The sequence below is a fragment of the Lissotriton vulgaris genome, chromosome 11 (assembly GCF_964263255.1).
Source record: "Lissotriton vulgaris chromosome 11, aLisVul1.2, whole genome shotgun sequence".
In the NCBI taxonomy this organism is placed as follows: Eukaryota; Metazoa; Chordata; class Amphibia; order Caudata; family Salamandridae; genus Lissotriton; species Lissotriton vulgaris.
Window position 1 is genome coordinate 786,450,619 of NC_141699.1, and position 24,278 is coordinate 786,474,896.

The 24,278-nt window shown below is 42.9% G+C and overlaps 1 protein-coding gene across 4 annotated transcripts in view; it reads left to right on the plus strand.

The window, feature by feature from the left end:
* Nucleotides 1–24,278, plus strand: part of NCK1 (NCK adaptor protein 1) — a 742,357-nt gene that overhangs the window by 494,753 nt on the left and 223,326 nt on the right. For all 4 annotated transcript variants that reach the window (XM_086943909.1, XM_086943911.1, XM_086943910.1 and 1 more), the window contains one exon: nucleotides 5,210–5,456. In XM_086943909.1, coding sequence (XP_086800035.1) covers nucleotides 5,228–5,456 — 229 coding nt within the window. In that variant the 5' untranslated portion in view covers nucleotides 5,210–5,227. The remainder of the gene's footprint in view (nucleotides 1–5,209; nucleotides 5,457–24,278) is intronic.

Genomic DNA, 24,278 nt, shown 5'->3' on the forward strand with positions numbered 1-24,278 from the left:
TGAAGGTTGCCCTTCAAGAACAGTGGATAAGCGAAGATATTCTTGTGGAAAATAAGCTGCAAATCTTTACTACACCTCTGCACTAAAGTTCTTTATCTTCAACTGGGGTTTCAAATGAAATAAGCAATATCTTCAAGTATATTTTGATGATGGTTATTATTTTGTTCCTTTCATTGCTGATTGTACCCGATTTGCAGTCTATTATATTATCACCAGTTGAAGTCTCATAATTGAACCTCTTGATAGTGCTTGCGTGTCCCACAAAGGCACATCTTTGATCATGAAGCCAATTTGAATTATATATTTTGGATCGCTCCATGCAATTCAGTGGTGTGAGTTTTTCCACCTATCTTTTGTCGTTCTCTTACTGCTCCAATTATTGTCTAGCTGGTTGCAATTCCTTTTATTCTCATTATTTGTGACTGCATACCTGTAGTAAAAACACTTTTTCCATTGTCGTCGTACCTGGATATTTTCAGTATCTTGGGTTTTCAATATGTTATGTTCGGCAGATGAGTATGCATGCTCGTTTGTCACATTAAACGCCCTGCTCTTTTGCAGTTACCATACATATAGTTAGAGCTAATTATCTGTAATTCGCTAGGTTACGTAAGAATATTCAGCTGTGATGGAGTATGGAAGCATTCCTTCCCGCAGGGTTCATTAAGGCATGTTTCAGTAGTGAACCACCTTGTGTTGTGGTAACCTGTTTAGACAAGAGAATGTTTATTTCATACTAGCTAGTCTGTATCACATTCCACTAGCTTAATCTGTTCTTGTAACGGCATGGTTAGGTTGCATTTTTTTTCTTTGTAGATGTATTTATCATCTGGGGTTGGCTGTTGCATACAGTGTAAACTTGCTCCATTCTTCCAGTTTGAAGCTTTGTGACTGGATGTGAGGTTTGAATAAACCAGCTGCTGTGCCCTTGCGACTTCAGGGTATTTGAGGGAACCAACTACTTTTGCTCAAAATGGGTTTAGTGTTAGTGTGACAATTTCCCTTGAGGTCATTACGGGCATGCTCCAGTCGTGGACATTTGTGTAATATCCCAGTTCATTCAGCTGTTGTAGTGTAGTCTTGCTATGCTTCCATTGAACTAATTAGACTAACTCATCTGAAAATAGTGGTTTGTAGGGGAAAGTTCAGGGCTGGAGACAGTGTCCATAATGAGCTGGAGAAAGGTTGGTCACCGTTTTGGGCTTCTTTGTATCTTCCTGGTCGTGTGCCTTTACCTGCTGTTTTTTGTTTGTTTTTGCATTACAGCTAGGACCTGGTACTGGTATAATGATCTCACCCTCCTCTGGCTAACCCTGCTAGTCCTCTCCCCCTAACACACACTCAGTTACCTCTCCAGCTCACATTACCGTTGACATCGACTGGTTGTATGTGGCGTTTGGCACAGTGTACTGCCCCTATAACTTGTACTTATTCTGTGGGACACTTCAACATAGCAAAATGTGAGGAAATGAGGGATATCTATACTAAGAGTGCACTGTGTTATATCAACCATCACTTTGCCATAAAACTGGTAACACAAGATAGGCTCTACAAGTTGAGAGTGATAGGTCTTGAAATAACATTCTTGTGGTGATCCATTTGACTGTGTCGGAAGAATATTCTGAGACACAATTATGTATCCTCCATGTGTGCCAGTTATGGTCTGAGTGGTGTTCTGTGAACATGAATGAGATGTTCCTAGTCCTTTATAATTTTTTGTGGATTTTGATATTTGGAATGCAGTTGGGTTCCTTTATTGAAATGTGAAATGACAGATACTTTTACTAATTAAAACAAGTTCAATGTCGATGTTGGAGGCACTCTTGTTTTGGTGGTGGTCGATCAGTGTTCTGTGGGACCGATCATTAAAGAGACATTTGTATTTTAACTCCTCAGGAAATTGACATCCTCGTCAGATTTGGCTTGTACTGTGATGTATTGTGATGTTGTATGCTTTTGGCCAATTGGTTCAATTCTTCCACAGTTACAGGCAAGTTACAAATTAGAGTACCTTGACACTGTTATGTTTTTTCAGCTGTAGGAATATAGTGTCTGTTAAGCAGTAAAATGCTTGCGGGGTAATACGCAAAGGTCTGGGAGGTGTAGATAATGGACACTTTTTCAGGGTATCCACATGTGATGCAATTGTATACTTTAAATGTACCTGGCCCTCATTTACATAGTCTGTGATGATCCTCTAAATCTGGCCTCCTGCACTTCTGAACGTGCATGGAGCTCATGGTGTAGTGAATAAGTACTTGCACTACTAAAATTAAATTAAATTGAACATAGTGTTTTATGGAGTTACATAGTCTTAAATCCATACATTTGCAATTTCACAAGATGCCAGAGCCTTATTAGTGCCTTGGGTGGCAACTTCCTTGACACATTACTAGCAATGGAGATCCTTCAGAAGTGGTTGGGATAGTGGGATACTTCACTTTGGGCAAGCCACTACTGATTAAGTTGTGCCCCCTTTCGTTTTAAATGAAATCATGCGAACCTTTTCAAAATACTGTCCATGCATTTTCCCGCCTTATGTTTTCCCAAAAACAATCCAGCCTTAAAAACATACATATATATATAATTAAGTACAAGGGCTGATAGTAAGCTCTCATCCTCCATTGATCTGTTCAGGTATCATTCACATTTCGGGAAACCTGCTTCCTTCATTGGTCTCTTCTGGTAACATTCATGTTTTGCTTCTGCCTACCATAGCAAACAGCAATGTGCAGTGGTTTAGCCCACTTCATCAATCGGTTGTATAGCATTGTAAGATACAGCATTTTGCTTAAACATGTATTCTTCATAGCCACCTAAAAAGAAATGAACTTCATGACCAGAGCTTGTTACCTTTGGACGTTTGGCCACTCCTTTGTTTTTTAAATATTTTTACGTTTGCCAATTGTTTTAAAATATTGCATAACTTTAAAAAAAGACCTACAAAAAACACTTTCTTAGCAGCGTCAGACCTATTTAAGCAGAAAATATTTGAAACGTATTTTCCGTTCAGGAGACAGAAGATCTGTTCGTTGCAGGGTAGCTTAAAAATAAAGAAAAAGACACACTCCTCTTGGCAATGTAAAAACAGCTGTTTACTGCTGCCTCGGCAGGGATAGCAACCGTCTCCACACAGGTTAACAGCTTGTCTCAATTTGCTGCTTCACAGGCAGCTATTTGTATACAGTCAGACAATGCTTGTAACAAAATTTGAAACAATTATTTACTAGGCAGTTACATATTAAACCTCCCCCCCCTTCCTCAAGCGCCTTGAGACCCTCTGGGTTTGTAGTGCGCTATATAAATTTTGACTTGACTTGACTTGATATTGATTGTGGAAAAACATGAATCCACCTGTGACTCAAAACGTTAACCTAATTCTCTAGACATCATTTATTACAGTTCTAACAATGCTTAACAAAGTAAGTATTCTACTTTTGAATTCATGTGTATTTGGGTTGAATGTATGTGTAGCTGTGTTTGTGCTTTATCATTGTGCTCCTAAGACCCCTTATTAGATTCCATGTGTTCTTGTCTGATTCAGTCTCCTGCTCAGTCTCCTGCTCCTATTGTTTAAACCTGCTTCAATCTATTGAAATCTCAGAATACATGCCGGTGGGCCTGTTTCTAAGGCCCCAAATTCCTTCAAGCTTGCCCAACACAAGGATTTCCTTTAACTACGACCTTACAGGTCATGCACTCTGTTCTCAAGTAAACTCTTCCCCTCTTTCTCTTCAGCACATGTTTTAAGATCTTCGCTGCTCTTTTGCCATGTGTAGCCGTGTGACGCTGTCTGCTGTTGCACTGTGTTTTCATATTTCATTTCCTCCATAACATGTTACTGAAGCAATTTTATATTGTTTTAAGGGAATCTTACCTAAAATTGTTGGTCATAGTATGAAGTATATCTGTGAGATCAAAACAGCTGAATATAGCTCACCAGGCTAATAAAAATGATAAATTGTTACAGAGCTGTGTTATGATAGCCTAAAGTATTTTTATTTTGTATGGTTTTAATGAAGCATAAACAATAATTTCAGACTTAATGAGGAATTGACTGTATGACTTTTCTGCATTGCATTAATGAATGTGTGAACCTCAAACTAGAGCTATAGGATAGGTTGCTGCCAGTAAAGCGTTGAGATGTGCTTGCACATCTTTTTTTGGAATGGCAAAATAGTAGGGTGTGTGCTGCAGGGAAGGAGTGAGGTGCTGGTCCACCTAGCTTTATACTTGAGTTGATAAAAAACCAAACTCAAGTTTGTTTTCTTATTACAATTACTGTTTCAGTGTGCAGTCGGTTTGGTATAATTCGTGGAAATCTAGAACGTATTCTACAGTCTTTTCATTTTTATGATGGGAGTACCTTTTGCTGTGAACCACACATGATATTTACCAATTTGTTTTTTTCACTGGGCTTATGGCATTTCCAAAGCAAGTGTTTCCCAGGATTTCGCTTTCTGCATTTCATGAGTCTAAAAGAATGTGTTGAACCCCTTTTCTGGTACTAAGATGTCGACTGCAGACTAATCCAGTATTCCAGCCTGAGCAAACGATAAATTCTGCATCATGCCTTTAAACATTTCAGTTCATATCACCTCCAAATTTCGTGGACATGCTATACATTTTGTGAGTAGTGTATGAGTAATGCTGTTCTACTTCTTCACTAGTGACTAAGGTACATTTCAGCCAGAATAATTGAGGTCTGACGAAAGTCCAGATTCTTGGGGGTTGAAATGCATCAACTCTCTGACTTTCCAATCTGTGTATGGCAAGCCAAAAATATTTTAGTTGGATGTATGATCAGACATTTACCTTCAACTGACGCCTTCACAAATGTATTCAGTATCATTTTCTCCGGGCAGCATCCTAACATACTTGCTTGATATGTTTTCAATGATTACATCTGCATGTAATAACATCTTGTATTTTTCCATTTAGATGAATAAAACTGTGTAATATAGGTAGATTGGAGTATATGAATAAATGTGTAGAATTGTAGTAAATGATGCTGGAAAAATCGATTACATCCAGGAATTTGATAGTTAAGTATAGCTTCTCCTTTAGAACTAGCTGCTTGAAAGTTGTTTTTGTGATTGATGTTAGCTGCATTATTATTTCTTTTAAGTTCTTTTTACCGAGCCTTCTGCTGTTCTGGTCTTGCTTTGCTTGTGCTCCCCAACTGAGATTATAATGCTTATATTCACAGTGCCCCAGGCGCTCGAAGATGACGTCTGAAGAGGTGATGGTGGTGGCCAAGTTTGACTATGTGGCACAACAGGACCAGGAGCTCGACATCAAGAAAAATGAACGACTCTGGCTACTTGATGACTCCAAGTCTTGGTGGAGGGTGAGAAACTCCATGCATAAGACTGGTTTTGTGCCTTCAAACTACGTTGAGCGCAAGAACAGCGCCCGCAAAGCCTCAATTGTAAAGAACCTACGGGACACATTAGGTAAGATACAAAGCTGGCCCTGCAGGATCTTTTAGTGAATAGTAATGCTGATCTGCGTTGATGGAAAATTGCTGGTGCTTGTAAGGTATTGCCATTTACATTGATGAAATAGATTGATAAAATATAAAGCAAAAAGATGAAATGCTGTGATGATATGTAGTTTTACCAGCAAAGTATTTCCTTGACAGATCTAAATTGTTTTGGTAGGTCTAGTGTCTCTATAAATATTGTACATATATCCGCAAATATTGTACATATATTAGCTGGTTTTCCATGTGGAACTTAAACAGTGAAGGGAAATTGGTAAAGTGAGACTAGGTAGATTAGAAGATGAATAGGACAGAGGAGAGTTTGAAAAGTGATGCAAGTAGGTTGTAATGTAATTCAGTACGACACTCCAGTAAGTGTGTGCAAGAGCGTTTTTTCCTATAATTATTAGAGTTCCATTGTGTTTTTCAAGTTATCACTGGCATAACATTTTACGTAACAATATCTTTTGCATGTTCTTGCCCTACCTGTTTAACGGAAAGGGTTGTGTTGTAACGTTAAGAGTAGTAGTGTCAGGGCAGTGCTGTCAAGGCGTGAACTCCCATTCGATATTGGAGTTCTCGGTCTGCGCCTTTGACAGTTGCTGGGAGGAATTGGACGAAGGAGGAGTGTACCTGTTGGTGGTGTTCAGTTATAAAAATAAATACTTATTGTACTTTACAAGGCTCCTTTGATCAACTTAACACCCTGCCTCAAGTTTCCCTATAGGTAGTGAAGGCCAGCAGAGTCGGTAGTTTGACTTTGTTGCCACTGAAACTAGCTTTAGCAAATGGTTTTCACAATAAATAAGGCAGTCTTAATGCATTTGTCATAAATTTAAATAACAAACACACTACATTTATGACATCTGGCATAACGTTTCTTGCGCACCAATCAGGCCTATTATGGTCATTTTTGGTTTGTCACCATAGTCAACCTAGGCCTTGTGTATTGAACTTAATCTTTCCCACAATGCAGCCCAGCCATCAGGCACACAATCATAAAATTACAAAGTATACAAAATTACAGTCGGCATAGCAAAATACTATACCTCCTAAGAAGTTCTGACAAGTGCTCTCACTGTGCAAATCTTCTATCCCCATGGATTGTCAGAGTGACTAGCCAACATTAACACCCTTGCCTACTACTATAATCTTGGGATAGCTCATAACAACATTTGTATCTGCAGACTGTAATACAGAGTAGTAACTATCCACACGTATATGCCTATTGAATTAATCATATGCTTGTCGCAATAAATACACCAGGTCTACTGCCTTTATTTATCCTAAAATTTTCATAACAAACAACCAGGACTATAACCTTTATCATTGGCTTGTAACCATAACCAACTCAGGCTTACTGTGTTAAGCATATGGTTTCCTACGAGGCATCCGTCCGGTATACCATAAAAATGTTACACAGTTACAGTTGTAAAAAAATACAAAACGCCTCCTAGGAGAATCTAATGAGGTTTATTGTAGTCCATGTCATATAAACCCTTTGTTTGTTTCGGTGAGTCACCAACACCAAAATCCCTGCCTAATGGGGTCATATGTGAGATTCAGGGTAACAAAATAGCTGCCTACTGGCTTTAGCACTGTGTGATCAGAATTCATATTTAAACACCTATTGCCTGTAATACATGTTTTTCGCAATAAGTAAATTAGGCCCTCTGGCTTTATGCTAATATTTCAAAATAAGCCATTCAAACCTATGGAATCTGACCTAACTTTCTCCCATGACCGAATAAGACACATTGCCTTTACCATAGTCTTGATCCATAACCAACACAGGCCTATTCAAGTGCACATAAACTGGCAACTATCATACACACAGTTCTGAAATTTCAAATGTGTAGAAAAATGCAATTTGAAAAACAATATATTATCCCTCTCAGTAGGGTCTATCAAAAATCATCATAGTAAAAACTCATGCGGAGTATCAGAGTGTGTGACAAACTCTGAAGCCCTTTCCTACTACTTTAATCTGTGACATTTCATGTAACAAAATATCTGTCTCCAGCTTGTACCACATCTGATAACAACCCTCTGTTAAAGGCCTACTACAGTGGTTCCCAAACTTTTTCGACCCGCGGCTCCCTTGTCCTATTGGCCATTGGCCATGGTTTCCCATTGTTACATTTTTGGGGGCTGGTAGGGGGATGTGAGCAAGGCCTCTAGAGTATTTCCATTTTTTTCCATGAACATAATTGGGATGGAGCTGATGAAGGTATTATAATCATAATTGTAAACCTATCCTATCCACTGCGGAGCCCCATGCAGTGCCAACAACTGATTGTAGGGACACCTGGTTCTCGGAGAAGTGAACTGTTACTTCATTCTGATGCAGTGCTTTACAAAGAGGTGTGTCCATAGCTCGTTCCTGTGCAGGGTTTGTGAGGCCTTGACAGATACACGGATGTTGTTTCAGATCCTGGGTGCATTGATAGAGAATGTCTGCGTCTGCCATCTAGTTTTTTATTTTTCCGTTAATTATTTCCTCCAGTCTGATGGTACCAGGCTGTCCTTGTTTCCATGGTAGTGTGGTCCTTAAGGTTGAGGCTGTTAAGGTTTGTACTAGTTATTGCTTGTTTTTCTTGGCAAGCTTGAGCTTCAGATCGGTGCTGAATATCCAGTTCTGAATGAGCGGCAGGCATTGCTTGTGGTATAGAATGCCTGATGTAGAGGACACTTTCTAGTAATATGACCTTTCCCGAGCAGTGCCCAATGAGTGCTAATACTGTAGCGGTGTCCTCTCTCTGGTGTACCCCATAGGACTCAAGAAATGTGAGATTCCTCTACTATCATGTCTCTGAAATAGGAGTTAGTAGAGTCAGCTTTCTACCTGCTGTGCCTGTCAGTTCTGTCTCCATAGCACTGCGAGGCCCCTGCCCCCAGTGCTGTAGGATCCCTGTAGCGTTCTCTTCCTTCCATTCGTTCCTTCAAACTAGAAGCTAGGAATGAACGGACTAGGCAAGACTGGAAGCTGGCTCCAGTTGAATATCTACACTGGTCCTGCCATTGGCCCATGGAACTAGTGACCTTAAATGGAGCTGGACCTAGCACCCCAGACTATTCTTCCATAATGTAGTTGTTAAAAGATAAAAACCACTGAATGCAGAACCGCTGAGTGGAAACTGGAATTCAAATGAAGATCATGTATTGAACACTCAGTTTGTCCGGTTGAATAGCTGTAATCGGAGTTCTGCCTCCCTGGCATCTCCTGCACCCACTAATAACAGGACAGAGAAATTTCAGGCATATCAATTTACTTCATTCTCTCCTTTTCCTTGGCCAACTAATTTGAAAGGGTCATGAAGTAAGTTTGTTTATGGTGCACGCTATGCAAAAACCAACCTCTTATTTGTTTTAACTGAAATATGCCTCACATGCATTAGTAAGTATGGCCATATATATCATGACAAACTGACATTTCATGCTTACTGATGGCATCGTCATCAAAGTATACAAGTCTCTATTTTAAACTACATTACATAAAGTATAAGGTAGGCTGCTTCAAAATGCGCAAAAAATGTGCTTCCAAAATAGATTTTAGTAGTACAGAGACTGTATGTAGTGCAATTGTTTTATAACTGTCTTTTAAAAGCACAAACTTCACAGATTAGCTGGTAGCTCCCTTACAGTATCTCTTATTAAGAATGAATATGTGTAATCGGGAAGCTTCCAGTGATTCCATCAATAACGGTTTCCAAGCACCCTTTACATTTGCATGTTGGCAAGTTGTGTACATTAACATTTCTTTCAGGGAAGCAGGCACCCTGGCAAGAAGGCTTCTTTAGCTGCCTGCCTGGCCCGCTCTCAGTGTCATAGAACACGAGACTCCCTGCATTACATTTTAGCTGAAGCATTTCAACGGTCAGAATTAACTATCACGGGACAGTTGTCTTTTCACAGACAAAACTAGGGTAACTCTTTTCTAAAATTAAATAAAAAGTATGGACATGTTGTGCCCCTTAGATACCACCAATGCCTTTGTGGAATACGTAGTTTCGCTTTTCACATGGTAAGCATTGGCTCACAAATCCAAGGCATAATGTGCTGTTGGCTAAAAAGCTATGACGCTTAAGACGTCCGGCATGAAATTGTGTCCACTGACAGCAATGTGCCACCTTTGGTAGCTATTCATTTACCGCCAACTAATACTTTTGTCTTGAACTGCAAGGTGTCAAGTAAACGACGTACTACACCCTTTGTTCAGTCCTGAACTAATAGTTTTAGGTTTAGTTCTGCTTTTGCCATTCAAAGCATTATGGTTAGTTTAAAATTTTTAAAAAGTGAATTTGAAGGGACAGGCTGAAGGTGCCACACAACAGGGAGTCATGGAATCTAGGAGTTCCTGCAATGTTGTATGAACGTACGATACCCCTGCGATGTATCTCCTTAAACTTGTATTTTTAGCCACTCGTTCTAAAATGGCTCTGACACCCGCCTGCGACCACTAGCGCTAGAGAGCGCCTAAAATACACATTTTTAACAAAACAACATCAAAAATTAAATGAAAGCCATGGTGAATAAACGTGTCCAATAAAAGTTATCAACCTCAACTGTTTTGATGTCTGGGATAGAGTATTTGCCCAGGCTATCTGTATATCTTTAGCTCAAATACGGATAAGGTGAAAGTGTTGGTGCAGAATGTACATTTTGTCCTGTCTGTCATCATGATATCGCTGCTTCCGACTTTGGGGGGGGGGGGGGGTAGGGGGGGGTGAGGTTCTGGGTCTTTGATGTACTGTGGTTTTGCTTTGTACTTGCAGAGCCCTTCTTTGCTCTGACATTTTGCTGATCACACACTAGGGGCGCTCCTCCCCACGGTTGAGTCTGTACAAGTGACCAGCCGAGCTCGTATCTGCCTTTTAGGTCGGTGCTCTGAATTGCACGGCTATTTTAAACCAACAAGGGAACCCGAAGAGTAACTAAGGACCCCGGGAATAGATTATTTTTTGGAACAACAGTCCTTAGCATAACATTTATAAACACAAAGAAACGCAATATAGACCTTAATGGGTACTATAGTATTTCGATGCCCAGCCGGACAAAGAATTTTAATTTTTAGAATAAAAGTAATTTTGTTACATTAGAGACAAGAACAATATAACGGGACACAATCCTGCACCCGAAAGAAAACAAAAGGCAGGGTAAACATTTACGCATGCAAAACAAAAGGACACAGGCAAGAGTTTGAGCAATGGGAGCTTGATTTGGTCATACAGTGAAGCAAGCTAACTCACATAGTGACCACACGAATCATGTGTACAATAGAAATGAATGGCACTAATCAATATTTCGACAGCGTTTCGATCCCAAGCTCATATTTGTTAGGGATCATCATCAGGACTCAAACAATAGATTTGCCTGGTATTTAGAACAAAAAAATGCCTGTTTGGGATAAAAAGCAGGGAAGAAAGAAAACAGGAGAGCCAGTCAGATACAGCTTTTGAAAAACATTTACCAACATGTTGAGAACATGGAAACCATTTAGTTGTGACTAACATTTCGAACAGTGGTTAGGTTTGCATTTGTGAACACTTTCCGCACTAAAGCTGGAGAAACATAGGCGAACATGAACTGTTCAATTGGTATCATGCGGTAGTGGTGTGGAAGCAAACAACAACCGAAGTGCAAGTGTGGGTTAAAAGATTGAAAGTTTGCGCGAGCAGGCGAAAAGTGCCTCAATTTAAAATAAGACCATGGTCGGCGTGTGATAGTGAAAATTGTGGTGATGGATCGACGCGTACGCCTAAAAATTCCACGAGCGTGATATCTAAGGTGTTACAAGGGAGAGAGTAAGGTCGATGGAGTATTATGAAAACCGAGTGAGCTATGCTACGTGAGAAGTAGTAAGCACGGGTGCTTGGCTTTTAATGGAGCCGGCGGTGATTTAAGTGCAAATACGGGTGTTGTAGTGGGCTGAGTGATGAACCAGCCGTCACGCGTGCTGAGCAGAACTTTCCCTAGAGGGCAGATGTGAAAAACCTCAATTTCGAGCAGTTGGAGGTATGGATGACCGGTGATGGGGCGGAGCTGAAAAAAGGCAAGCGGGAGTTAAGCCCATGGACTATAGACGTGAGGTGTCATCGTCAAGTTGCAAGATCAAAATGGATTACCTTATGGACTGAATATGAGGGAAGAATAGCCTGAGTAATACAGGGGATTTTTCAGTTGGTCCCGGGTTGTCGCAACCGGCAAGATTCCAAGTCCGCTGTGGGGTAATAAAAAGAGGGGGAAATTAGGGAACGTGACGGGGTTGGTTGTGGTAGTGCTAACTCGGTGACGGGTACAGTGCTTACCGTTTCAATCCGCTGACGGCGATGCATCCGAGGTTCTTTGCAGAATGGCAGGAACTGAGTGGGTCAGAATTCGCAGTGTAGTTAAGCAGCCGAGGGGCGCCATCTTGGGTAAGTGGATAGATATAGAAGGAAGACTAACCGAGGGGCATAGACTATGTTGTGTGGATAGATGCGTTACTCGGGTGAGCAAGTGGTAGTGTGGTGACGAGTTGGTCTTTTTGTTAAGAATAAAACTAAATTAAATAACCAGATTGGGAGAGAATTTTAGCATGACAAATATTACACATCAGCTAAAGATGAATGAGTAAGAAGCGAACATTCCAGAAATTTTAAGAAAAAATTTGGAGACTGTTGCATGGGTAACGGGGCTGTTAGAGTAGTGGCTGGAATGTCACACCATGCCTTTAAGTCCTGCAATAGTAACTCTACTTATAATATACTTTTTACATAATGCTAGACCTTGAACTTTGGTCTATGCCACAGCAAGCAAAGAGTAACTGTTTTGATCTATATTACCCTGTTAATATGTACTAGCAGAGTTATACTGTATTATGACTACCTATGCTGCTAATTAAGAACATACTGTGTCGAACATGCCGTTGAAATTGTTCGCTTCTTATTCATTACCTGCCCCTCCCCAATCAAAGTTCACAATGAACTTTACCTAACGTCAGGACTTTAAGTGGGCCATGTTCTTCTGGGTCTCAGGCCCCATAGTAATTAAAAATGTAGATTGTAACAGGTCCCTGTTGGGCTCTATATTCATGTCCTTAAAATACTAATTTATTTTTGAATAATAATCTATGTCAGTGATTTAATTCCTTTTTATAATACATGGGATTTTGCAATCCCTGTATAAAAACCTGTCGCTAATTTCTTTTACTTTATATGATTTGTGATGCACCCAGTTGCCTATTATAAAGAAATTCCATCCAAACTCAACTTTAATAACTTATTACAACTGTAATAACTTATTACAGTTGAGATCTGACTTTACAATGCCTGCAGCCAACAGCCAGCAGCTGAGGAGAATGGCAGGCTGAACCAGTGAGCATAATTAATGCAGCTGTTTAAGGAATAAAATGTCTCTTTTTCTAGCTGTCTAGTGACAAGCAGAAAGGAGATATTTATAGCAACAGGCTTCTTTTTTGTACTCAGTCATGGTACTCCAAGATGACTTGCGGTATACTTATCATGTATTGCAGGGGTACATATATATAGTTTACATGTTTTCCCTAATCTTGTATTCCCTAGGAGTGTTTGCTATTTCCAGGATGTTGGGTTTCTGTATTCTTTCATGTAGCATATTACTCTTGTATTGTTCAGTCGTTTGAACTAAGTATTCTCCAACTGTTTATTCTGGCCCATGATTGAGAGCTCTGGAATGGAGGCTGAATGCAGGGTGAGTTTCTCACAGTGCCTGTCAGTGGGTCAGAAAGGTGTTCAGAAATACATGGTCACATGGTTATCCAATCCATGACCTCTCAGCAGAGCGCACAAAGCAGTGGTCATGTATTCCAGTTTCAGTTATGATTCGGTGCAAATTAGTGTACAGGAGGTACACATTTTACTATATATTGACAAGGCGAAAGTAAAAGAAAATGCAGTGCTTACAGGTGTGCATTGTGTGTTTGAGTAAGGTGAAGTTAAGGAGTTGTGAGAAAGTACATTCAGGAAAGAGTAAAAAGAGGGTGCAGAAGAGCAAAAGAATGAGGTGAAAGATTTGCAGGTGAAGGAGATGTGGAGAGAAAAGGACGTACATCTCCAACATTGAGTGAGCATAACGGTAGTGATTAGGACACTTTGAGCATCCATACCCCTTCTACAAACTCAGTAATGTTTGATTCACAGTCTCATAATTTCAGAATTAAAACATTTTCAATAATAAATATTTAAATCAAAATCAATTATGTTACTTCTTTATCTTAAACAGCAAACAGCCATTGACAAAGCCAATAGTCCTGGCTGGTTTTAGGTGTATAGCAGTTGTTGTGATATATATATATATATATATATATATATATATATATATGTATATATGTATGTATGTATGTATGTATGTATGTATGTATATGTATGTATATATATATATGTATGTATATATATGTATGTATATATATGTGTATGTATATATATGTATATATATATGTATATGTATATGTATGTATATATATATGTATGTATATATATATGTATGTATATATATATGTATGTATGTATGTATGTATATATATATATATATATGTCACGTCCACACTGCTGCTTGAACGACCCTCAACCTGACAACGCTGATGCCATCGGTAGCAGCAGCCGCTACCTTGTTATCTGTAGGTACTGGATCCCACCAATTAGAAGGAAGCAGAGACGGTACACCAGGAAACCTTGCACAAACCCTTTATTGTGCACTCGTTAACCCAAGACGACGCGTTTCGGCGTAAGCCTTTATCAAGTAACCACCATTTTGTTTTTTGCCATACTTATAGACCCACAACTATTTCAGTACACAATAGACATAAAGAAAATACTTAATGGTAAACATTCTCAATGAAAAAAGATACATTCGACAAATTATATTTCATTATGTCAACATTTCAGCATTCATTGTATGCAATTTGTTGGGTGTGTCTAGTGTGGAAAGTAGGCAACGTCCGACTACTCCGCTGGCAAGATTGTGCGTGGTCGTGATAAATGTTGGCAGACTACCCTTTCCGGAAACAATTGCAAATATGTATATTGTGCAATTGTGGACTCGCATACATGAACGTCAGGGAAATTAACCCTCGTGACGTGGTGCTAGTGTCGACCGGCGAGTCGCCGCTGGGTATCATGGGAAATGTAGTTTGATACCGCGGGTTGGGACAGTAGTCCCGGGATAATTCATGGGAGCTCCCAGATATGGATGCATGAATAATGCCTACTTTCCACACTAGACACACCCAACAAATTGCATACAATGAATGCTGAAATGTTGACATAATGAAATATAATTTGTCGAATGTATCTTTTTTCATTGAGAATGTTTACCATTAAGTATTTTCTTTATGTCTATTGTGTACTGAAATAGTTGTGGGACTATAAGTATGGCAAAAAACAAAATGGTGGTTACTTGATAAAGGCTTACGCCGAAACGCGTCGTCTTGGGTTAACGAGTGCGCAATAAAGGGTTTGTGCAAGGTTTCCTGGTGTGCCGTCTCTGCTTCCTTCTAATTGGTGGGATCCAGTACCTACAGATATATATATATGTATGTATGTATATATATATGTATGTATGTATATATGTATGTATGTATGCATATATATATGTGTATATATATATATATGTATGTATGCATATATATATATGTATATATATGTATATGTATATATATATATATATATATGTATATATATATATGTATATATGTATGTAGCCATGTATGTAGCCATGTGATCAAGCTGTGTAAGGCGAAACGCGTAATGGCGGCGGCAGGCTTGCTGGTAATAAATCACCTCGATTAAAGCACCAAGAACTGGGTCTGTTCCTTCGTCATTTTTTGGATTGTTTGGCTGGAGCGGCTGTTTCAGCTGTTGACGGATTTTCGTACACCTATATATATATATATATATATATGTATGTATGTATATATATATATATATATGTATATATATGTATATGTGGATGTAATAATAGAAAGATCAGAGAGGCACCAAAATACCGCTTGGATAGCACATTATGAAAATCACATTTAGTTTACGCATTTAATTCACTTCCTTAAGTACTTACACTTTATCTTCCCATTTAAAGACTTGTATTGTGTTGTAACTTTAAGAATATTGCTATCACAGCGTTGCTAAATTACCCTGTCTCCCATTCTATATTGGAGTTCTGTGTCTGCACCAGTGACAGTTGCAGGGAGGAATTGTACGAAAGATGAGTGTACTTGTTGGCTGGTGTTCAAATTTAAGACCCCATTTGTGCACATATGTCAAAGAAGATGCAGTCATACATGTTTGGAGTTGCATCACGCATATTTCAGAGCGCCTGTTTGGCACATGTGAGTGATGCAAATGAGCATGCTATCTACGGCGTGACTGGATTTAATTTGCAATTGTTTTGTTTCCTGCACCCACGAATCTGGGGTAATATTATATTTTATGTTCAAGATATATCTCAAGTTACCATCTTGCACTAAGGGGACGACTAGGCACTTGTAGAAATGTATTTCTCAGTGAACTAGTCATCAGTGTGCCTGTGAGGTGAAGAAAGGACTCTGTAATAAATGTTGGTACAGCGAGCTAGTCCTCTCTTTTTAACATGAGTGCACATGCTTCTCTTTGGCTCCTCCGCAACCATTTGTGCCAGGTGGTAGTACTCCATGGATGAATTGGGCAGAATGGAAGTCTTATGTTCGAGGCATGTGGGCTGCTGAATTCATATCTGTGCATAGATCGCCGCCTAGTGTTGGGTCCGGATGATTGCACATTGTTGTCCTGGAAGAGTCTTCGAAGTATCACGAGATAGGTGGCTCCTCCCCTGGACTACAGTGCGCATGGGCATCGACTCCATCCCCAGATAGTTTTTTTCCGCCATTGGGTTCGGATGTGTTTCGGTTCCCTCTGTCGGAATCGATAGTTGTTTAACTTTCTTTACTTGAGACCAAAAGGTCTTTAGGACTCGCGTCGGTATTGTCTATCGGTCGGGTTGGTTTATTCATCGGCTCCGATCAACTGCTGCCCTTCCGCGTGCTGTCGGCGCGGACGGGCCTACACGACGCTCCAGACTACTTCATCATGGAACGAAGTCCATTTAAGAGGTGCCCAGTGTGTGCCTCAAAGTACCCGCACATCGACGTGCACCCTGTGTGCAACAAGTGCTTGTCGCCGGACCACGACGAGGCCAAGTGTATGGCCTGCTCCAAGTTCCGGTCGAAGAAAACTCTCAAGCTACGTCGGGCCGCAAGACTGCATCCTCCAGAGTTCGGCACCCCCACCGGCGAACATCTTTGAAGAGGATGTTGACGACGACACCATCCAAAATGTATCGGACTCTAACCCGGCGTCGGAAGGCGAAGAAGACTACGACGCGGAAGACGAAGAGTTCGAGGAAGTCGTCGAGGAGGTAGGGGACGACGACGGGGCCATTGCCACCATAGAGGATAGCTCAGAGGAGGAGCTTCCTCACACTGACTCCGGGGCCACCCAACATGATAAGGCCCAGGTCGAGGAATCGCCTTCGGGCCTTACCCAACACCTCAAAACTCGTCCCACGGCTCCGCCTCCTGGCCCGGCCACGGACATTGGTGCGGCTCCACTCCCGGTCCAGAAACCGAAAGTGAAACCATCGGGGTCGACGCCATCCGTATCGAAACCGAAAGTGCAAGTCGCACTGGTTGGATCGAAGGCTTCGGAGGCCTCGGCGCCGAAGAAATCCAGGATGGCCGTCGAGCTCAAGAGCCACGCCAAAATGGCCGATCCGAAGACTCCGGTGTCGAAGCCAAAGGCTAAGACGCCCGACGCAGCTGCGTCGGCGCCGAAGTTGGTCGACGCTCTGAAGAGTCGTGTCGACGCCAAAAAGGTCGATGAACATCAGAAGGCCCCAAAGAAGCGTCAGGACGACCCCAAGTCTCTGGCTGCACCGCTCCCAGTCGACAAGGCCAAAGGGGGTACTGCGTCGGCTCCGAAGACTGCGGCTTTGGTTGCCGACCCGAATCCGGCCTCGGAGGACTCGCTCGAGCCGGTCCGTCCCTCCGCCTCACTCACCAAGAAGGTCACGGAGTCCCTTCAGCGTATTCGGGAGGGGGCCGCGGCGCTCGAGCCGAAGGACACTGTGCCGCCCAAGCCTCCACAGAAACCGGCGAAGGCGTAGGCGCCGATTCACTTCACGCTGCCGCCAAGGACGGGGCCGAAGGCTTTCACTGCGAAACCTGGGGTCGGAGTGCCCTTGAAGCTGGTTTCTACGCCGAAGGCATCATTGGTGGTTCCAAAGCCATGGCTCCAACCACTAGCAGAGGAGGAGCGTCGAGAGGTCATCATCGACGCCAACACAGGCAAGCTCTCTCTCCTTAAACGGAAAATCACCCCAGAGCCAGTGTTGGAGCATTTCCACATTCCCCTTAAAAAGAAGTTGGACTCTGCGGGTGCATCTGCCCCTGTGGAGCCTGCATCTCCACAAGGTCGGGAGCTCTCACCCACTCATTCTATCGCTGGAGAGGGTGATGGAGACGAAGAGGATGAGTATGCTTATCCAGTTTACTCAGACCCAGAAGATGTCAATGAGCCATGGTCTGCCGGGGGCGATCCTGAGGACCCTCATTCGGGACATGAGCCACAGCTTTTTGCTGCAAAAACTTCCCCAACGGAGGACTCCGCAGCCTTCAACGTTCTCATTGAAAGGGCTGCAGCCAATCATGACGTCGACCTCCATGCAGACCCAGTGGATGTCGATTTTCTTTTTGACACTTTCTCAGTGGCTGAAAAAACTGTCAAGACATTGCCAATGCACAAAGGCGTGCAAAAACATGCACCAGAGGTTTTCAAGAAGCCCACCCGGGCAAGAGTCATCAATCCTCGCATTGACAAGAAATACAAGGCAGCGCCCACTGATCCAATGTACATCAAGGGACAGTTGCCACTAGACTCTTTGGTTGTCTCCAACGCACGTAAACGAGCCAACTCACAAACCACGGGTGATGCTCCTCCCCCAGACAAGGAATCAAAAGTCTTTGAGGCGTCAGGAAAACGGATTGCTGCGCAGGCAGCCAATATTTGGCGCATATCAAACACGCAGGCGCTACTTGCACGCTACGACAGGGCACACTATGACACCCTAGAAACCCTTCTACAGCACTTGCCAGATCAGTATAAGGAGGCTGCTGAAATGTTGATTCAGGAGGGCAAACTTATTACCAATGCCTCAATTAAGTGTGCTCTAGATGTGGCTGACACCGCCTCACGAGCAGTAAATACTAGCGTTCTGCTGCGCCGGCATGCATGGCTCAGAATATCAGGCTTTAAACCAGACATTCAGACTACCATCCTTAACCAAACAGTAAATCCAGACCACCTGTTTGGCCCAGAAGTGGATGCCACCCTTGAAAAAATGAAAAAAGACACTGACACTGCTAAATCTATGGGTGCCCTACAGTCCCAGCAGTTTCGGGGTGGTTCCTTTCGCCGCTCCAATAACAGAGGCACCTCAAGGGGTCAAGCGTCACAATCCACACAATTCTATAAAAGTAACACCCAAGCCTCATATACCAACAAGGGTAGGGGTGGATACCGTGGCAACAACGTCAAGGGCAGAGGACGTGGAAATAACAGCTCCAGGTCCTCCACCGCCAGCAAACAGTGACGCCTTGTCACTGCCCCCCGACCACACAACACCGGTCGGGGGGAGACTCCAGCAGTTCCTGCCCGTGTGGAGGTCCATCACCACGGACAGGTGGGTCAAATCTCTTATCCAATACGGTTATTGTCTGGAACTCACTTCCACTCCACCAAACATACCTCCAAAGAACCGTCCTATGTCCGGCGACCACTTGCACTTGTTGCAGCAGGAAGTTCAAGTCATGCTGCAAAAAGGGGCAATAGAGCTCGTTCCACTGCAAGAAAGGGGAACAGGGGTTTACTCCCTGTACTTTCTAATCCCAAAAAAGGACGGATCTCTCAGGCCCGTTGTAGACCTCAGACCTCTCAACTCGTACATTTTGTCAGAGCATTTTCATATGCTTACTCTGCAGCAGGTTCTCCCACTGCTTCAGCAAGGGGACTTCCTGGCAACTCTGGGCCTCAAGGATGCATACTTTCACATTCCCCTGCATCCTTCACACAGAAAATATCTAAGGTTCACCATTCAAAACCAGCACTACCAGTTCAAGGTTCTGCCCTTTGGGGTCACCACGGCGCCAAGGGTCTTCACAAAGTGCCTGGCGACGGTGGCGGCGCATCTAAGACGTCTACCCCTATCTGGACGACTGGCTCATTCAAGCAAAGTCGGACAAGCAGTGCGCCGACCACGTGACCCAAACCATTCATCTTCTGCACGATCTGGGGTTCTCACTGAATTACCCAAAGTCCCATCTCCAGCCCGCTCACATACGGCAGTATCTGGGTGCGACCATAAACACTCTGGCGGCCACAGCACAGCCGAATTCAGTAAGGATCAACAGCATTCAATCGCTGATCCAAAAATTCAGACCTCAACACTCGCTTCCAGCAAGAGTGTTCATGCAGTTGATCGGCATGATGGCCTCCTGCATCTCCATTGTCCCGCACGCGAGACTACATATGTGTCCGCTTCAGGAGTGCTTGGCACGTCAGTGGACTCAGGCTCATGGCCAATTAAAAGACCTAGTGTTGGTGAGCGGTCGGGCATACAACTCTCTGCATTGGTGGAATCCACAAAACCTTTGCAAGGGCCGACCGTTCCAGGAGCCTGTGCCACAGATTATCCTGACGACGGACGCTTCTCTCCAAGGTTGGGGAGCGCATGTACTCCATTACACAGTGCAGGGACTATGGACACTACAGCAGAAGAAGATGCACATCAATGTGTTGGAACTGATGGCAATCTTCATGGCCTTAAAGGCGTTCAAAGTACATCTGTGCAACAAGGTCGTGTTGATCCGGACGGACAACATGACGGCCATGTACTACATTCAGAAACAGGGAGGGACACACTCTCCGCAGCTGTCTCATCTGGCTCAGAGCATGTGGAAGTGGGCCATGCAGAGGAACATCTTCCTCATGGCAGAACACCTCCCAGGCAAGGACAATCAGATGGCGGACCTGCTCAGCAGGCACAGCCACCAGATGCACGAGTGGGAGATACATCCATCAGTACTCCAGCCGTACTTTCAGACATGGGGTCATCCAGAAATAGACCTGTTCGCCACAAGGGAGAACGCAAAATGCCAAAGCTTCGCCGCCAGGTTCCCACACCCACAATCGCAGGGCAATGCGATATGGATGAACTGGTCAGGCAAATTTGCGTACGCTTTTCCCCCAGCACCCCTGATACTGCTGGTGGCACGCAAGCTCAGGCAGCACTCGATGACTCTCATCCTGGTTGCTCCAACGTGGGCTCGCCAACCATGGTACACCACGTTTCTGGAACTGTCCGTGGTACCGCATCAAAGGCTTCGTCTCACACCCAGCCTTCTGACGCAGAGCCATGGCGACATTCAGCACCCAGATCCGCAACAGCTCAACCTGGCGATCTGGCTCCTGAAGTCCTAGAGTTTGGCTACCTTAACCTTCCTCCAAATTACATGGACATCATTCGGGGGCAAGAAAGCCCACTACTAGAGCCTGTTATGCGGCCAAATGGAAGCGGTTTGTCATTTATTGTGCAAACCACAACATCAATCCACTAGATGCTTCCATTCAGGATATCATCTGTTACCTGTTTCATCTGTACCAGTGTAATTTGGCATATACTTCCATCCGCATTCACCTGTCTGCGATGGCCGCATACCTCCAAAATAGACAGCACCTTTCACTTTTCAAGGTGCCTGCTATCAAAGCTTTTCTGGAAGGACTCAAAAGGGTCATTCCACCACGGACCCCTCCAGCTCCAGAATGGAACCTCAATGTGGTTCTTACAAGACTGATGGGTCCTCCCTTTGAGCCACTACATTCCTGCGAACTTCAGTTCTTGACTTGGAAGGTGGCTTTCCTAGTAGCAATTACATCGCTACGGAGAGTTAGTGAGCTGCAGGCCCTCACAATTCAGGAGCCTTTCTTCCATGTTCATGCTAACAGGGTAGTGCTCCGCACTAACCCTAAATTTCTACCCAAGGTTGTGTCTCAATTCCACATAAACCAAGCAATTGAGTTGCCAGTGTTTTTTCAAAATCCTGAGTCACTTGCGGAGCGGATGCTCCACACCCTTGACGTCAAGAGGGCCCTGATGTATTACATTGACAGGACCAAGGATTTTAGGAAAACTAAGCAGCTTTTCGTTGCCTTTGCATCACACCACAAAGGTAACGCTATTTCCAAGGCTGGTATTGCTAGGTGGATCGTGAAATGTATTCAAATCTGTTATGCAAAAGCAAAACGAACTCTTACAATTCCACCAAGAGCCCACTCCACCAGAAAGTTGGGGGCCTCTATGGCCTTCCTTGGAAACATTCCCTTAGAGGACATATGTAGAGCAGCCACATGGTCTACCACACATACATTTACAAAACATTACTGTGTAGACGTGCACTCTAAACAGCAGGCAGCTGTAGGGCAGGCTGTTCTCAAGACACTTTTCCAAACTGCTGCAGCTGGCACGGGCGGCCGCCGCTAATGGAGGGACTGCTATGTATTCTATGCACAGATATGAATTCAGCAGCCCACATGCCTCGAACTGCAAATGCTACTTACCAGTATGCATCTGTTCTTGGCATGTAGGGCTGCTGACATTCATATCGCCCACCCTCCTCCCCGGCGCCTGTAGCAGCTGCAGTGTTTACACGCATTTCATGCCATGGTCATCACTCACAAAGTTCTCTCCATCTCGGCCACAATGGCTAAAAAACAATCTGGGGATGGAGTCGATGCCCATGCGCACTGTAGTCCAGGGGAGGAGCCACCTATCTCGTGATACTTCGAAGACTCTTCCAGGACAACAATGTGCAATCATCCGGACCCAACACTAGGCGGCGATCTATGCACAGATATGAATGTCAGCAGCCCTACATGCCAAGAACAGATGCATACTGGTAAGTAGCATTTGCATTTCTCAACTATATAGCAACTGTTGATGAAGAAGGAAAAATGTTACCAGCACAGACAAAAACAAATTTTCTTACATTCTTTCTGACCGGAAGAGTTAAAGGTTTTTGAACAAATGACTGGGGATGCTGGGGTGGTGGCAATGGGAAGGAGACCAGCTGCCCGTTAAGGTTAGTTACGGCTCGCTTTGGATGCCGGAAATCAGAATAAAGACCTGGTTATCGTATGGCGTGTGGGATGCCTGCTTAGGAGGTTGTTAAGTCGATGTGTGGGGGCCCGGGGGATTCAGTCTAGGAAAGTGGTGTTGCAGGAACAGTTCAGAGTAGGGGTACTGCCTTCAATGTTGTTTTACTGAAGTCAGGGATGGTGACATTACACGTGTTACACTAAGAACAAGTTTAGCAAGTAAGCCACACCCGTTCAGCAGGAGAGTGGTGAGAGTGTGGTATATAGCTGGTGGTGCACTTTGGAGCGCAGTCACACACACATTACTAAAGCACGATGTAGTAGTGCGCAGTAATTTACAGACCGCACATTTTACATTGACATGGCCTCTAAATTTACACAGAGATGCTGTTTTACTGATACAATTATAGGGACACACAGATATAATGTGTCGAAATCTTTGTTCTGTTTTGTGTATTTTAAAAGCTAAGTTTCTGTCACACTGCAGAATTACAAAAAAATGCTTCATTTGTACTTTAACTGCTGATATGTGGAATAAATTGTAAAAATCATTTACAGATATTTAAATATTGTTTTGTTAGAAAAAAATGACATCCTATACCTTTTTTTCTCACACTCCTAGACGGTCTAATAGTTCACTTTTGAAAATTATCTCACTTTGCAGTCAGACAAAGAAATTAGATTTCAATCGCAGTGTTAAAAGAATAAGCAATTTGACAGAAGACGTAACCTGACATTTGACCTCGGTCTTTGAAACCCCCGGAAGTTGTGACTAGATGAAAACAACATTTCAAGGCATCTTTTAAGTTCAAAAGAATTTTATTTGATAATAATAAAAAGAGAAAAACAGGTGTCAAAACAGAATACAATGGAATACAAAGTTAAAGACTCTTAAGCAAAAAAAAAGAACATAAGTATACAAAATTTCAAGGCATCTTTATTGCCCATTCATCTTCTGAACTCCAGCATGGATATTTTAGTGGTGTTGCAGCGCCGTCCACACCCCTACCCCCTGCGCCTATGATTTAGTCATTGTATGGGAAATAATTGAGGGGTAGGGCCTTTTTAGTTAGTTTTGGTCATTGTATGGAAGAGCTGCTGTCTATTAGATAATTAACGGACCATTCCATTTTATTTTCCGTATTTCTTTTGCTGCATCTGTTATCGCAGACGTAAATTAATAGGCCAAACGCTTGATTCTCGTTCTAAAGTACGTCTCTACTGAGTTTGATAATCCTCCCCGGTGGTGACGGCCGGTTTTATGTAACATTGCTAGCGTCTAGTCGCACAAATGGGGGCTGTGGGACGCCACTACCTGTGCGTTGGCTTCAGTCCACGTATAATTATAGGCTCCTGATAATCACTCCAGCTGCTTGGCAAAGCGTAAAGGTGAATCAGAGTAGTGTCTTTAAACTGACCATGATGCATCTGTCTCCTGACCCGAGAATGACGCAGGCCATCATTTGAGCAGCATTTGTTGTCTTTGTTACATTTTATTTTAGCTTAGTCATGTTCAACTTTAGTATTTTTTTAAATTACATTCCCATTGGATAAATCTTTTGCCTTGTGGGGAAATGCGGATTTTCTCTTTTGAG